The sequence below is a fragment of the Carlito syrichta genome, unplaced genomic scaffold (assembly GCF_000164805.1).
Source record: "Carlito syrichta isolate Samal-C Ts95f unplaced genomic scaffold, Tarsius_syrichta-2.0.1 Scaffold305620, whole genome shotgun sequence".
Lineage (NCBI taxonomy): Eukaryota > Metazoa > Chordata > Mammalia > Primates > Tarsiidae > Carlito > Carlito syrichta.
Window position 1 is genome coordinate 415,354 of NW_007249716.1, and position 13,810 is coordinate 429,163.

The 13,810-nt window shown below is 39.9% G+C and overlaps 1 protein-coding gene across 5 annotated transcripts in view; it reads left to right on the top strand.

The window, feature by feature from the left end:
• Positions 1-13,810, top strand: part of HNRNPR (heterogeneous nuclear ribonucleoprotein R) — a 36,496-nt gene that overhangs the window by 270 nt on the left and 22,416 nt on the right. For 2 of the 5 annotated variants that reach the window (XM_008061815.2, XM_021714322.1), the window contains exons 2-4: positions 5,375-5,493; positions 6,115-6,222; positions 9,701-9,814. In XM_008061815.2, coding sequence (XP_008060006.1) covers positions 6,142-6,222; positions 9,701-9,814 — 195 coding nt within the window. In that variant the 5' untranslated portion in view covers positions 5,375-5,493; positions 6,115-6,141. Of the gene's footprint in view, positions 1-2,954; positions 3,121-5,374; positions 5,494-6,114; positions 6,223-9,700; positions 9,815-13,810 lie in introns of all 5 variants that reach the window. The other 3 variants (XM_021714319.1, XM_021714320.1, XM_021714321.1) reach the window with 3 other exon arrangements.

Here is a 13,810-nt window from a genome sequence, read left to right on the forward strand (position 1 = left end):
TCCGCGCGGCCTGCCGGGGCGGGCTGCGCTTTTCCCGCCTCCGCCCGCCGCTCCATGCGGCCGGGCCCGGCGAAGGGCCTGGGCTCCCACGGCCCCATAGCTTCTCGTCGCCGGAGCCGCCTCGCTCTCGTCTCGGCCCGTCTAGCCGCGAGTGGGGTGTGTTGAACATCGGGACCGGCCCGAGGGGATGGGGTGGGCCGAAGGCGGGGTGCAAATCCTAGGGTGATCTGAGCCGGGAGAAAACTTTTGTGTGAGCCGTAGCCGAAAGGCCGATTTGTGTGGGAAGCCTCCTTCCCCCCCCCCCATTCTGCATGCTGCGAGCTGAGATTTGAAGGAAAAAATGACTATAGGGGCTGTGAAACTTAGGCTCTAGCGGCGCCTGCGATGTGTAATCCCAAGAATGTCACAGGCGCACCACATTGGAAAGGCGATTCTTTTTCTTATACGGTCGTAACCGTATTGCCAACATTTAAAAGTGAAATCCAAGGGGTTCTTGGAAGGTTCAGTCCTTTCGCACTACCTGTTTGGAGATTTTTGCTGTTCTCAAGTGGCTGAATTTGTGTCTCATGAGTCAGTCGTAGGAGCCGTGCTTGACACTCCTCAGCCTCGAGATAACCGTTAGTTTTCATTTCGTTGGTTCTTTTAAAGCCCGTCTCTTAATACGAAGAATTTGCACAGAGAGGTTCAGAACAAGTCAGGGAGGAGTTAGTGCTGACATCCCGAATCTCCCAGCAGCCCTTTTAAATCTTTAAATGTCTCCTTTTTGGGGGGGAAAAAAAAAGATTAGATCAAATGACTCCAGTCGCATTAGTATATTTGCTGCATCCAGAAATATGGTTTGGCTGTGTGACACAGTGTTGAATTGACATGAGTTTTAAATGGTCTCGTATGACATAAAAGTCTTTTTTAAATGAGTACTTTGTATTTGGCTTGAAGAGAGGTTTCTCCTTGATCTGGAGGTTTTATTTTCTGGAATCCAATTATTTTATTTTTTTGTTAAAGTTTGCAAACTTTTTTTGAAAATTTTAACAATTTCCATATCAACTTGTAGAGCCTTTGCAATAAAATGGTAGTCATAAATATTTCTGTCTTGTGCTTTATACACCAACTTGTCTTTTTGCCTTACACATACTTGAAAACCCCACCTTAACAGATGTTCATTGAACTTTTCTGTGGAAAATTTGCCTCTTTTCTGTGACTAATAGTATTCCCAGGTGTAATGCTGCAAGGGTCTTGTGGTGCTGAGAACTTTTGAGTTCTGATGATCTTAAGGTAGCATTTGGGGGTGGGGGAGCATGGGAAAATAGAACTATATGTTCGCAAAGAGGTTTTGGATTTTAGTGTGCATCTCTATAGAAGTAGGTGGTATTAATCAGTAAACGTATTCATCTCACATGATGGAGTTTCTTGATCAAAAGTGTGCCAGTTTTGGGTGTCTTCATTTTTGCTAGTTCATCAGAATTTGAGGCTTGCCTTGAGAAACATTGATCCACCCAGAGTTTAACCACAGTCTGCGTCTATATAGGTATTAGAGTGTTATCAAGTCTTAATGTTTTGTGATCATGAAAAGTCATAATATTGTTTATCTCACTTTCTGCTTTTTCCTTTCCTCCAACTCTCTATTTCCTCCTTCCCTCTTGATCTTCCTTCCTCTTTCATTAACTTCAAGTAAATGTCAGTGGACTTTGAAATGAAAAGTTGTTTTAAGCCAGAAAAAATCAACCCGCTGCATTTGCACAATGTTTGATTAGTAATCTGGAAGTGTGGTTATTTTATTTCTTGGTGCTTTTCAGGAGACTTGTACTTTCTTGATAGGTGACTAGGGATCTTGAGTTTCATCAAGAAAAGTCGGCTTTTTCTTGAGATCCACCTTCATGTCTTTTATTTCCATATGTGTTGCAATGTCTTTATTCTGCTGCCTATTGATCTTCATCACATTATAATTTCACCAAAGACAAATGTACTTTAATTCCATGTCTTTTGAGACATTACAGAGCCTGGCCTTGTATGGTTTTATTATTTACTCTCTTTCTTTAGGGAATTGGTCTATTTCAGCATTACATGCAGGCTGAATGTACAAAATTATTTTTGTTAGGTTAATCTGAGAAATCTGACTGAAGTTTATCCTAATTAGGTAATGTTTGTTGAGATTATTTGGAAGAAGTCAGTTGTCCATTCTTCAATATGTTTTTGCATCTTTATTTTCCTGATATGAAAAAGTCAGCACGTACTTTTTTTTTTGAAGAAGCAACTTCAACTATAACACACTTATTTTATGTGGATTTAAAACAATTGTTTAGCTTTTAAACTTGGTCATTTTTTCTTTTAAATCTGTAACGGGAAAATAGCAAATTAATGTTAGAAAAAAATTAATGTCAAGTTGTGTTTTTTTGTTGTTGTTGTTTGTTTGTTTTGTTTTAAGTGAGGTGGAGAAAACCCAAACCACCAGCATGTTGAACTAGAGACATCAGGGCACTTATTTCACACCTGCATTGTATTTGAAGCAGAGCTAGGAAAATTTGAAAAGTCCTTAAATCTTGGTTAAGTGGCCTGTGGGTGTTCATTCTGTTTTTATACCAAAACTTTTAAAAACCGTGTAAGAATTGAGAGCTGAGGGGCTTGTAGGATTTTGTGGTGATTTGTTGATTTGCTCACCAGGACACAGCAGCTGCTTTTATTAATCAGCAGTTCTACTGTCAGTAAATTAAAGTCTCTGTTTAACCTGGTGTACATGAAGTTCCTTAAAGAGCTAATGCTTCCATGTACATTTTCTATGGTTTTACAGGATTGTTATTGCCAATTTAGGTCAGATACATCACAGAAGGCATAAAATATTATTTTGATAGAAGTTGTTAGCAGCATGTATACAAACTAGTTTAGATAAGTCATGCATTGTCCTACAAACTAGTTATTTCTGGCTTAATGTAATATAGCTCCTGAATTTTTTCCAGCAGCATAATAAAATGGCTAATCAGGTGAATGGTAATGCGGTACAGTTAAAAGAAGAGGAAGAACCAATGGATACTTCCAGTGTAACTCACACAGAACACTACAAGACACTGATAGAGGCAGGCCTCCCACAGAAGGTGGCAGAAAGACTTGATGAAATATTTCAGACAGGTATAATATGCATTTCTTGTTTCTGACTGGTTATGAAAGTGAGGGCAAACCACTTTGAATTTTATAGATTTTTAAGGTTAAATAATACTTATTGTTTCTGATCTGTAGAGCTGAATGTTTGTTACTTTCCCTTCATTGAAGGCATATTGGGTTTGACTTTGATACTCTTATTTCGTTATTTTGAAGCCTTCTTAGTGTTGAATATGCAGTCTTAGTTGTTTCAGAATAGTACATCAATTTGTTTTAGATTTACCACCAATTGAAATGTATGTTTCAGCATACCAAATTTTGCATTTTTTCTTAATCTAAATCAGTCGTCATTTTGCTTTTACTTTTCTTTTAGCTTCTTAAAGTGATTGTTAAATCAGCCTAGGTCTGATTAGGCGGCATATTAAGAGGTATAGTTAGACTGTATCGTCTGAAACCATAATAAATGTCAGACTCATTGAGAGTTTGTGGCATGTCTAGTTTCTAATAGACAGAAATCCACATCTCTCAGTAATTTGGAAGTGTTTGGGTTGTAACAGCTGCTTTTTTTTTTTTTAATCCAGAAGTGCCATGGTTAAGTGTTTAAGCAAATTTGAACATCTTAATATGGTTGGTTGCAAGTGGTTTGATGTTTTAAAAAGAGAGAGAAATACTTACCCTTAGGGAGTGTTGTTCATAAATAAATGTGTCCTCCTTCTCCTCTGGGGCCATAGATGGAAACTTTCTTCCTCTGTGTTTGTGTACCTATCCAGATTCTGAGAGAATTGAATTGTCTCACTCACAAATGTGTCTTAAGTACAGTAGTAACGAATAGCTGTTTTTTTGGTTTTTTTTTTTTTGTTTTTTTGTTTTTGGCCTTAACTTTTTTTAATCTGGGAAGCTCAGGATAATTTTAGACAATAAAATGACTTATACAAATTACTCCTGGGTGATGGTCTCATTTGAAAATCAGTCCTCAGGAACTTTCTGTGACATTCTGCCATAGAGAATTGGCAGTGATCTGCTTAGAGATGCTCTCTTGTAGAGTGTTTTGTTATTGATAAGAGGCTGATGGTTTGAGTGTAGAGTTGGTTTGACAGAATGGATTGATGGGTGTCCTGAGTTGTGGCTTTGGGTGGTGGTATGGAAACTTTAATTATTTAGGTATGCTCATTTTGAGCTTATAAACAAATCATGGCAACTTTTTTTAAAAAGTAACTTTGCAAATGGCATTGCATTTATTTAAAATTATTTACTGTATGGAATAAAGTTCTTTCTGGCTTTACCAAAATGGAGTCACTTTTGATGTTAGTTCATAAGAACTTAGGGGTTTTAATCTGCTAAATTTTCCATTTTCCATTGGATCAATTCTGAAATATATTCTATATATAGAGAGAAAAATGTAACACGAACTTGACAGACTTAAGAAATTATATTTGAAACCTAGTGGATGTTCTGTGTGCAGTTAAATATACTACATATATAGAATGCAGTGCATGTATTTCGGTAGCGTTTACTTGTATGTCCATAAAGTCCTTATTGCCATTTGAAAAAGATTGTCATTACTGACAGTATTGTGAATGCCACAGCATCTTCTAAATCTCAGGTTGTCATCTCAGAAGAACAAAGAACGCCTTAAAATATGACTTTCAGAATTGATTACTCAAGCTGCATTTGTATTTGTAAAAAAGTTTTAAATTATGCCTCTCCACATTCTGACTGCAGCAAAGTAGATGCTCAGATAAACAAATGCATTTCAGTTTATTTTTTATGTTAAGGAGGGGAAGCCTTGGATTCTTTTTGGAGAGTGGAAACAATTATTTAGTAAAATCTGTTCTCATATTTCCCCCAACCTCTTTGTGGTTAGCAACAACTATGACAGTCTATAATTTGAAGGTTTGTCCTTGGGAAATGCAGTCTATTCCTATTCCTATCACTCTAACATACACCAGAATTCATTAAAGTAATGCTTAATCTGTAGTACAGTATGTACATCAGATTTAACTTCCAAGACTTACATCTTTTGGGAAGTGGGAAACGGGTGTTAAGATTTTTTTTTTTTTTTTTTTTTTTTTGTGAAATTCATGGTTTTGGTTGACATTTTATGCTTGTTTTCACATTTATACTCGACCTTTCTATATAGTAGTTGGATAGCTGTGTATAGTTAAATGAAAGTGTAGTTTGTTACTGATCATATAAATATAACAGTTCTTGATGAAAAGTCAGTAAAAGTTTAGATTACCCCTTTTGTTGCAATAATGTTACCCCTTTTCAATTTAATTTTTAGGATTGGTAGCTTATGTCGATCTTGATGAAAGAGCAATTGATGCTCTCAGGGAATTTAATGAAGAAGGAGCTCTGTCTGTACTACAGCAGTTCAAGGAAAGTGACTTGTCACATGTTCAGGTAAGGTCATTACTCAGAAATGTCTTTGAACAATTAGTGATCTGAAATTAGTTCACTGTTACTTTTTTTCCTTGTGGATAAGTGGTATTTTTTATGACCACTCTTTAAAAAAAATAATTTAGAGGCAAAAACATCTGCTTGTGAAAGTTTCAGAAGCACACGTATAAAGCAAAAGTTTCCCTTTTTCCCTTTGTACAGTAAGTTGTTTTTTAAACTTAAAATTACAGCCACAGTCTGAGTGTTACCATAGGGTTTTACAAGTTTAAATTGCTCAGCTTCTTAACATTTTTGGATTGCCCGATCCTGTTTTATTGCCTTGGAGGAAAAGATAGGTGGGAGGAATAGTTTCAGACATCTGACTAAGTCCAGATGCAGTTAAATAACAAATGAAAGACTGTGTTTTCCCAGGGTAGCAAATAAGCTCCCTGAAGTCTACACTTAGATCTTACTGCTGCCTGCTTTAGTCTCTGGCTCATAGTAACCACTCAGCAAATATCTGTTGAATGAATGATGAGTAATTATTTTGTTAAAATATTAACTTCTGAAATTTAAATTTAATCGTGTATTTGACTTTTAAAGATTCTTGGTGATTCTTTTTATTTAATTACTTGTCTGTTCTAGAACAAAAGTGCATTTTTATGTGGAGTTATGAAGACCTACAGGCAAAGAGAGAAGCAGGGGAGCAAGGTGCAAGAGTCCACAAAGGGACCTGATGAAGCGAAGATCAAGGTAAAACTCGACTAGGGTAGTTGTGATGAAATTAAATGCAGTTATGAGATCAAATGCTTCTTTCCGTTTTTCCTAGGAACAGTTTTTATAGCTTCACTTTTTAAAACAACTAGTGTTTAGGAATGAAATAATTTGGGGAAATTATTTAAGAAGGAGAATTTTGGGGGCCAACAATCAATTGAATGTTTGATGAAAAGTCCTATTTCAGACTGTCTTATTCCTTGCTTTTGGCCATAAGTAACATGTTCATTGATGCTTCTGATAATAGTTTCTTGGATTGATCCAGTGATATCTCTTGGTTCAATTTTTCCCCAAGCACTTTGTTTCTTTTCTCTTGGTAAAGAGTTGTTAAAATTGCTTTCCTTCTTTTGAATTTTCATTTTTCTCAGTTTAACTATGAGCCATTATCATCATCATCATTTTTATTTAAGATATATGGCTCTGAAAGGTAAATATAGAACTTCTAGTGAAAGACTAATGAGCCTAATTCCTCAGGTAAATGGATACTGATGTCTTGCTGCAGTGACAGACTTTTAAATTTGAAATAGTTATTTAATGTTGAAGTTGTTTGTGCAGGTGGTTTATGTTTTAGGCAGGAAATGTAACTTGTAGTTCCTGTCATATAATTGATTTGTGTAGAGTTCCTTTGTGCTTTTTCTTCCTATTTATAAAATGGCATAACCTCATTCTTTTTGTTTTTTGAGTTGGAGTCTCACTCTGTCGCCCAGACTAGAGTACAGTGGCCGCTCCCGGCCACCGCAGCCTCAACCTACTGGGCTCCGGCAATCCTTCTGCTTCAGCCTTCTGAGTAGCCGGAATTACAGGCATGCGCTACCACGCCCGGCTGATTTTTTAAAAAAATTTATTGTAGAGATGAGGTCTCGCTGCCCAGGCGGGTCCCGAACCCGCGGGCTCAGGCAATTCACTCACCTAAGCCTCCCAAAGGTGTGGGATCACAGGCTGAGCCACCGAGCCTGGCCATAACCTCATTCTTACAAGATTTTAAAATAATTAAAAATGTGCTGGGGATGGTGGCTCATGCCTGTAATCCCAGTACTTTGGGAGGCCAAGGCAAGAGGATTGCCTGAGCCCAGGGATGAGACCTCATTTCTACAGTAAATTAAAAAAAAATTAGCCAGGTGTGGTAGTGTGTGCTTGTAGTCCCAGCTACTTGGAAGGCTGAGGTTGAAGGATTACCTGAGCCCTGCTGGTTGAGGCTGCGGTGGCTGTGAGAATGCCACTGCACTCCAGACTGGGTGACAGAGTCAGATTCCAGCTGGAATACTAAAATAAATTAATTAAACATGTGAAAATTCTATTTGATGTAATAGTCCATTTTTCAAAAAACTTGACTACTCTTCATCAAATGGGCTAATATTATTTCCCGAGAGTTGGCTATTTGTGCTTGGTAAAGTGTATATATATTACATATGTAATGTATGTATATTGCATGATATATACATAATATGCAAATATGTAATATAATATGTATATCTTATGTTACATGTGTTTCTGAGTGTGTGTGTGTGTGTGTGTGTGTGTGTGTGTGTGTGTGTGTGTTAGAGTCTTGCTCTGTCATGCAGACTGGAGTGTAGTGACATGCTCACAGCCACCACAGTCTCAACCCGCTGGGCTTGGGTGGTCCTTCTGCCTCAGCCTTCCAAGTAGCTGGAACTATAGGCATGCACCGCCACACCTGGCTAAATTTTTGATTTATTGTGGAGTTAAGTTCTCGCCAAGTTGCCCAGGCTGGTCTTGAACCCCTGGTCTCAGGCAGTCCTCTCGCCTCAACCTCCCAAAATGCTGGAATTACAGGTGTGAGCCATCACATCCAGCTAGTACCTGTGTTTCTGTGTTTAAAAGTAGAGAGCTTGTTAAGTCAAAGATAGAAGAATGGGAGGCCTCAGGCATGCATCCCTTTGGATTCCTAGGGTTCACTGAACTTGATATCTAAAATCTCTTGTTTCCCTGACATTGTGTAATTTTAAAAATCTGAAGTATAAATTCTCTCCTTTCTAGGTAGGTTGCATATTTTGCTTGCCATTGTGCCTTTTGTTCTGTAGGCCTTTCATGTAAACGTTGCCTTAGTTATAACACAAGCTCCTTGAGATTAAGTATATCATCTTTTCTGTGATTCCTCTTAATACCTAATATGTGAAGAAGGTTGGTAATCAGGAAACGTGGTTTTACTTATTTTGGGAAACCTGAGTGTACTCGTTTCGGTAATTGCCAAATAGTTTGAGTCTGTACTGTGTGAGATTGTCCATTTCTTTTTTTTTTTTTTGAGTTGGAGTCTCACTCGGTCGCCCAGATTGGAGTGCAGTGGCTGCTCCCAGCCACCGCAGCCTCGACCTGCTGGACTCCAGTGATCCCTTCCGTCTCAGCCTTCCAAGTAGCTGGAACTACAGGCGCGGCTACCATGCCCGGCTAGTTTTTGATTTATTGTAGAGATGAAGTCTCACCAAGTTGCCTGGGCAGGTCTCGAACCCGCAGGCTCGGGCAATCCACTCACCTCGGCCTCCCAAAGCGCTGGGATTACAGGCTGAGCCACTGAGCCTGGCCGATTGTCCTTTTCTTAGGGAGTTTAAGATATAGCAGGATTACAAAACAAAATCTTCAAACAAAACAAAGCTTGAGTTATGGTACTTTGAGTACAAAAGAGTAGGAGGAGATGGGTGTGAGTCATAGTGAGAGACGATGCGTGAAGGAGGTAGAACTTCTGGTTTTTTGTGTTTTTTTTTGAGTTGGAGTCTCACTCTGTCCCCCAAGCTGGAGGGCAGTGGCACGCTCCTGGCCACCACAGTCTCGACCTTCTGGGCTCAGGCGATCCTTCAGCCTCAGCCTTCCAAGTAACTGGAACTACAGGCACACGCCACCACGCCCAGCTAATTTTTAAATTTACTATACAGATGAGGTCTCACCAAGTTCCCCAGGCTGGTCTTGAATCCCTGGGTTCAGTCAGTCCTCTCACCTTGGCCTCCCAAGGTGCTGGGATTATAGGCATGAACTACTGCACCCATCCGGACTTCTGATTTTTTTAAAGGAGAAGAGAACATTTTGTTTGAAAAGAATGGTAAAAATACTTTGGTATGTAAAGGGAACAAGTAAGGAAAGCAGTCTAATTGAAGTACAAGGGATGAAAGATTAGGAATACTATGGTACATAAATATGAATAGGTAGTATGAGGCCAGTTTATGTAGAATTTTAAATAATCCTTGCCCCTTTTGTTCTCATTTATAACAGAAGAGTAATGTGTACTTAGAGACTTGGTTTACCTACAACTCTTTACATAAAAATGTATGGAAAGGAACAGGAAAATAAAGCAGCATATGAGAGGAACCAGTGTGAATTTTGATCTTTTTAAAATCTAACTATAGAATACCTATCCTAAGATGTTAGGGTACTTTTGGAAGAGATTATACTGATTTGTATGTGAGATTTAATATTTAAGTATAAGCGGATGTATAATTATCTCTAGGCCTTGCTTGAGAGGACTGGTTATACTCTGGATGTAACCACAGGACAGAGGAAGTATGGTGGTCCTCCACCAGACAGTGTGTACTCTGGCGCACAACCTGGAATTGGAACAGAGGTAAGTGTTCTTTAGCTGTTTGCCAAGGTCTTCCCAGTTTGTGAAGTGTTCTACCCCCTATACACATGGAGAAAAATACTTGATTCCCTTCAAAGTATAGCTGTTATTTTCTATATACTTGTGTGTATTTTGCTCATACTTTCCTGTGATGAGTGTGGATAATCTTGTGACTGATAGATACCCAGTGATTGTTTGTTTTGAGTTGAAGTCTCTCTCTGTCACCCAGACTGGAGTGCAGTGGCATGCTCCTGTCTACTGCAGCTTCGACCTGCTGGGCTCCGGCAATCCTTCGCCTCAGCCTTCCAAGTAGCTGGAACTACAGGCGTGCGCTACCACACCCGGCTAATTTTTTGATTTATTGTAGAGATGAGGTCTTGCCAAGTTGCCCAGGTGGGTCTCGAACCCGCAGGCTCAGGCAATCCACTCACCTCAGCCTCCCTAAGCACCGGATTACAGGCTGAGCCACCGAGCCTGGCTTATTCATGAAGTCTTTCTTTTTTTGAGTCGGAGTCTCACTCTGTTGCCCAGACTGGAGTGCAGTGGCCTCTCCCGGCCACCGCAGCCTCAACCTGCTGGGCTCTGGTGATCCTTCCGCCTCAGCCTTCCAAGTAGCTGGAACTACAGGCATGCGCTACCACGCCCGGCTGATTTTTGATTTATTGTAGAGATGAGGTCTCACCAAGTTGCCCAGGCGGGTCTCGAACCCGCAGGCTCAGGCAATCCACTCACCTCAGCCTCCCAAAGCGCTGGGATTACAGGTTGAGCCACCGAGCCCAGCTGATACCCAGTGTTTGAATAGGAATGTAGAGTTCTTGGAACTGGTAGCTAAAACCATGCTACTAGGAACACATCATTTTAGGTGCTTGAGGGGAGGTTATTGGGGAGAAGCAATTGCTTTATTTTTGTTTTTGTTTTTGGGGTTTAGAAAAAAAAGATCAATAATTTTGAACAGTGTTGTCCTCCCTCCTTACCTCATATGTCATACAGAAGGTCCTTAGTATTTACTGAGAGACATTATAGATGCGAGTTACACAAGGGAACGATGTGGAATCAGATAAAAGGTTGAGTACATGGTCTGTACTTGAGCAAAGAAGAAATTTCACTTCCATCTGTGCCTTCATAAAAGGCACTATTGCTAACCTGTCCTAATCCTTTTTTTTTTTGAGTTGGAGTCTCACTCTGTCGCCCAGACTGGAGTGCAGTGGCACGCTCCCGGCCACCGCAGCCTCGACTTCCTGGGCTCTGGCGATCCTTCTGCCTCAGCCTTCCAAGTAGCTGGAACTACAGGCGCGTGCTACCATGCCTGGCTCTTTTTTTTTTTATTGTAGAGATGAGGTCTCGCCAAGTTGCTCAGGCGGGTCTCGAACCAGCAGGCTCAGGCAATTCACTCACCTCAGCCTCCCATAGGCGCGGGATTACAGGCTGAGCCACTGAGTCCGGCTTCCTAATCCTTTAAATGGAGAAAACTGAGCTGACAAGTAACCTCTCTTAAAGCAGGGAACTTTTCTGATTTGGAATCTTCACTGTCTATATTTAGTGCCTAGCATAATACCAGGAACATAGTAGGTGCACAATATTTCGTTGATTATGGTCTTTTTCTTTGAATACTGAAGCTGGCCTTACAACTTAAAATCTAGACTAGATTAATGATAATTTATAGGATTTGCTTTAAAACAAAGTGATGGGAGTTAACTTCCTTAGGTGATGATATCAGTTAAATATTGATGATGTCGGTTCAATATTTAGGTATTATTATTATTAGGCATTTATTAGAGTGAAATAGATAGTCTTGTTATTTGGTATTTATTAGAGTTCTAAGAAATCTTAAATTTACTCAAAATCTCATTTGTGTAACTTTAAAGGAAGCAATAATTGCTTTATCAAGGCTGTTACAAATGACACACTCATGAAAGCTAAGACATACTTTTCAAGTAACCAAAAGTGAAGATTGTTATTGCTAGTTTGTGAGTTGATAAACCAATGATGATACCATTTTTTTTTTTTTTTTTTTTTTGAGTCGTAGTCTCACTGTTGCCAGGCTGGAGTGCAATGGCATACTCACAGCCACCACAACCTCAACCTGCTGGGCTCAGGCAATCTTTCCACCTCAACCTTACAAATAGCTGGAACTATAGGCCTGCGCCACCAGACCCAGCTAATTTTTTTGTTTTGTTTTTATTTGTTGTAGAGATGAGGTCTCACCAAGTTGCCCAGGCTGATCTTGAACCCATTGAACTCAGGCAATCCTCTCACCTTGGCTTCCCAAAGTGCTGGAATTATAGTCATGAGCCACTGTGCCCAGCTGATGTCATTTAACATACCTTTTTAGATCTTTGTAAGAACCAATTTTAGTTGTGCATTCTCTTTGTATAGAATAGTTGTTGGTCTTTGTTCTTTGAACTTCTTTTTAACATTATTGCAGTTAATATTTTGTTTCTCAGTATTTAATATTATTAAAAGGAACTCTAAGCATTTTTATTTCTCATGATACCGGGTCATCTACATATGATTATTTTGATTCTCTTTAAAAATTAAGTTACTTCATTTTACAGATTATTAGTAGAATTGGAGTTGGAACTCTGAGCCATCTAGGTTCCTTGTAGGGGCACATGCCACTGATGAAACATACAAGTGAATAGTATTTTTGCCTTATTTCACTTTTGTTTTCTCTTTAACAACCTCTCCCTTCTTTTTTGTTTAATGTTCTACTTCTGTGAACCTTTAAAAATCTACATTGAGGCCGGGTGCGGTGGCTCAAGCCTATAATCCCAGCACTTGGGAGATCAAGGCAAGAGGATTGCCTGAGTTCAAAGGTTCAAGACCAACCTGGGCAACTTGGTGAGACGTCGTCTCTACAATAAATCAAAAATATTAGCCAGGCACAGTGGCATGTGCTTGTAGTTGTAGCTACTAGGAAGGCTGAGGGCGAAGAATCGCCTGAGTCTAGCAGGTTGAGGCTGCGGTACCACTGTACCTCGACCTGCTGGGCTCCGGCGATCCTTCTGCCTCAGCCTTCCGAGTAGCCGGAATTACAGGCGCACGCTACCACGCCCAGCTAATTTTTTGATTTATTGTAGGGATGAGGTCTTGCCAAGTTGCCCAGGCGGGTCTCAAACCCGTGGGCTCAGGCAATCCACTCACCTCGGCCTCCCAAAGTGCTGGGATTACAGGCTGAGCCACCGAGCCCAGCCGATAAATAATTTTTAAAAAAAAAGTAGCCGGATATCCAGGCATGGTGGCACTTGCTAGTTCCAGCCACTTGGGAGGCTGAGGTGGAAGGTTCACTTGAGCCCAGCAGATGGAAGCTGCAGTGGCGAGAAGTGTGCCACTGCACTGCAGCCTGGGCAACAGAGTGAGACTCTGACTCGAAAAAATACACACACACACACATACACACACAGTTACATGCACGATTCCCGCAACATCCCCATATTGAGATTACCAGCATAAAGCCACACCTGTCAAGCAATTTCTTACAACAAAATCTTGGTGTAAAGTTTTGAATTTCTCTAGTAAAGTTAGATTTCATGAGGCTTTGCCTATTCTTGTTGAAAGTTAAAGTTTTGAAAAATCAGGAAAAATCGGGTTTTTTTGGTGTATTGTGTTGCTGGTAGATTTAGTACATTTTTTTGTTTATTTGTTTGTTTTAGTCAAGGACTCATTCTGTAGCCTAGGCTGGAGTGCAGAGGCACGATCATGTTCACTGCATCCTTGACCTCTTGGGCTTAAGTGATTCTCCTGTGTCAACCTCCTGAGTGGCTGGGACTATAGGTGCACACCACACCTGGCTAATTTTTTTGATGTTTTATAGAGACAAGGTCTTGTGTTGTCCAGGCTGATCTCACACTCCTGGACTTAAGTGATCCTCCTGCCTTGGCCTCTCAAAGTGCTAGGATTACAGGCATGAACCATTGTGTCCAGCCTATAAATTTGTTTTAATTGGGGTCATTTTTCATGTTGTGAGGTTTTTTTGATTTTTTTTTTTTTTTTTTTTTT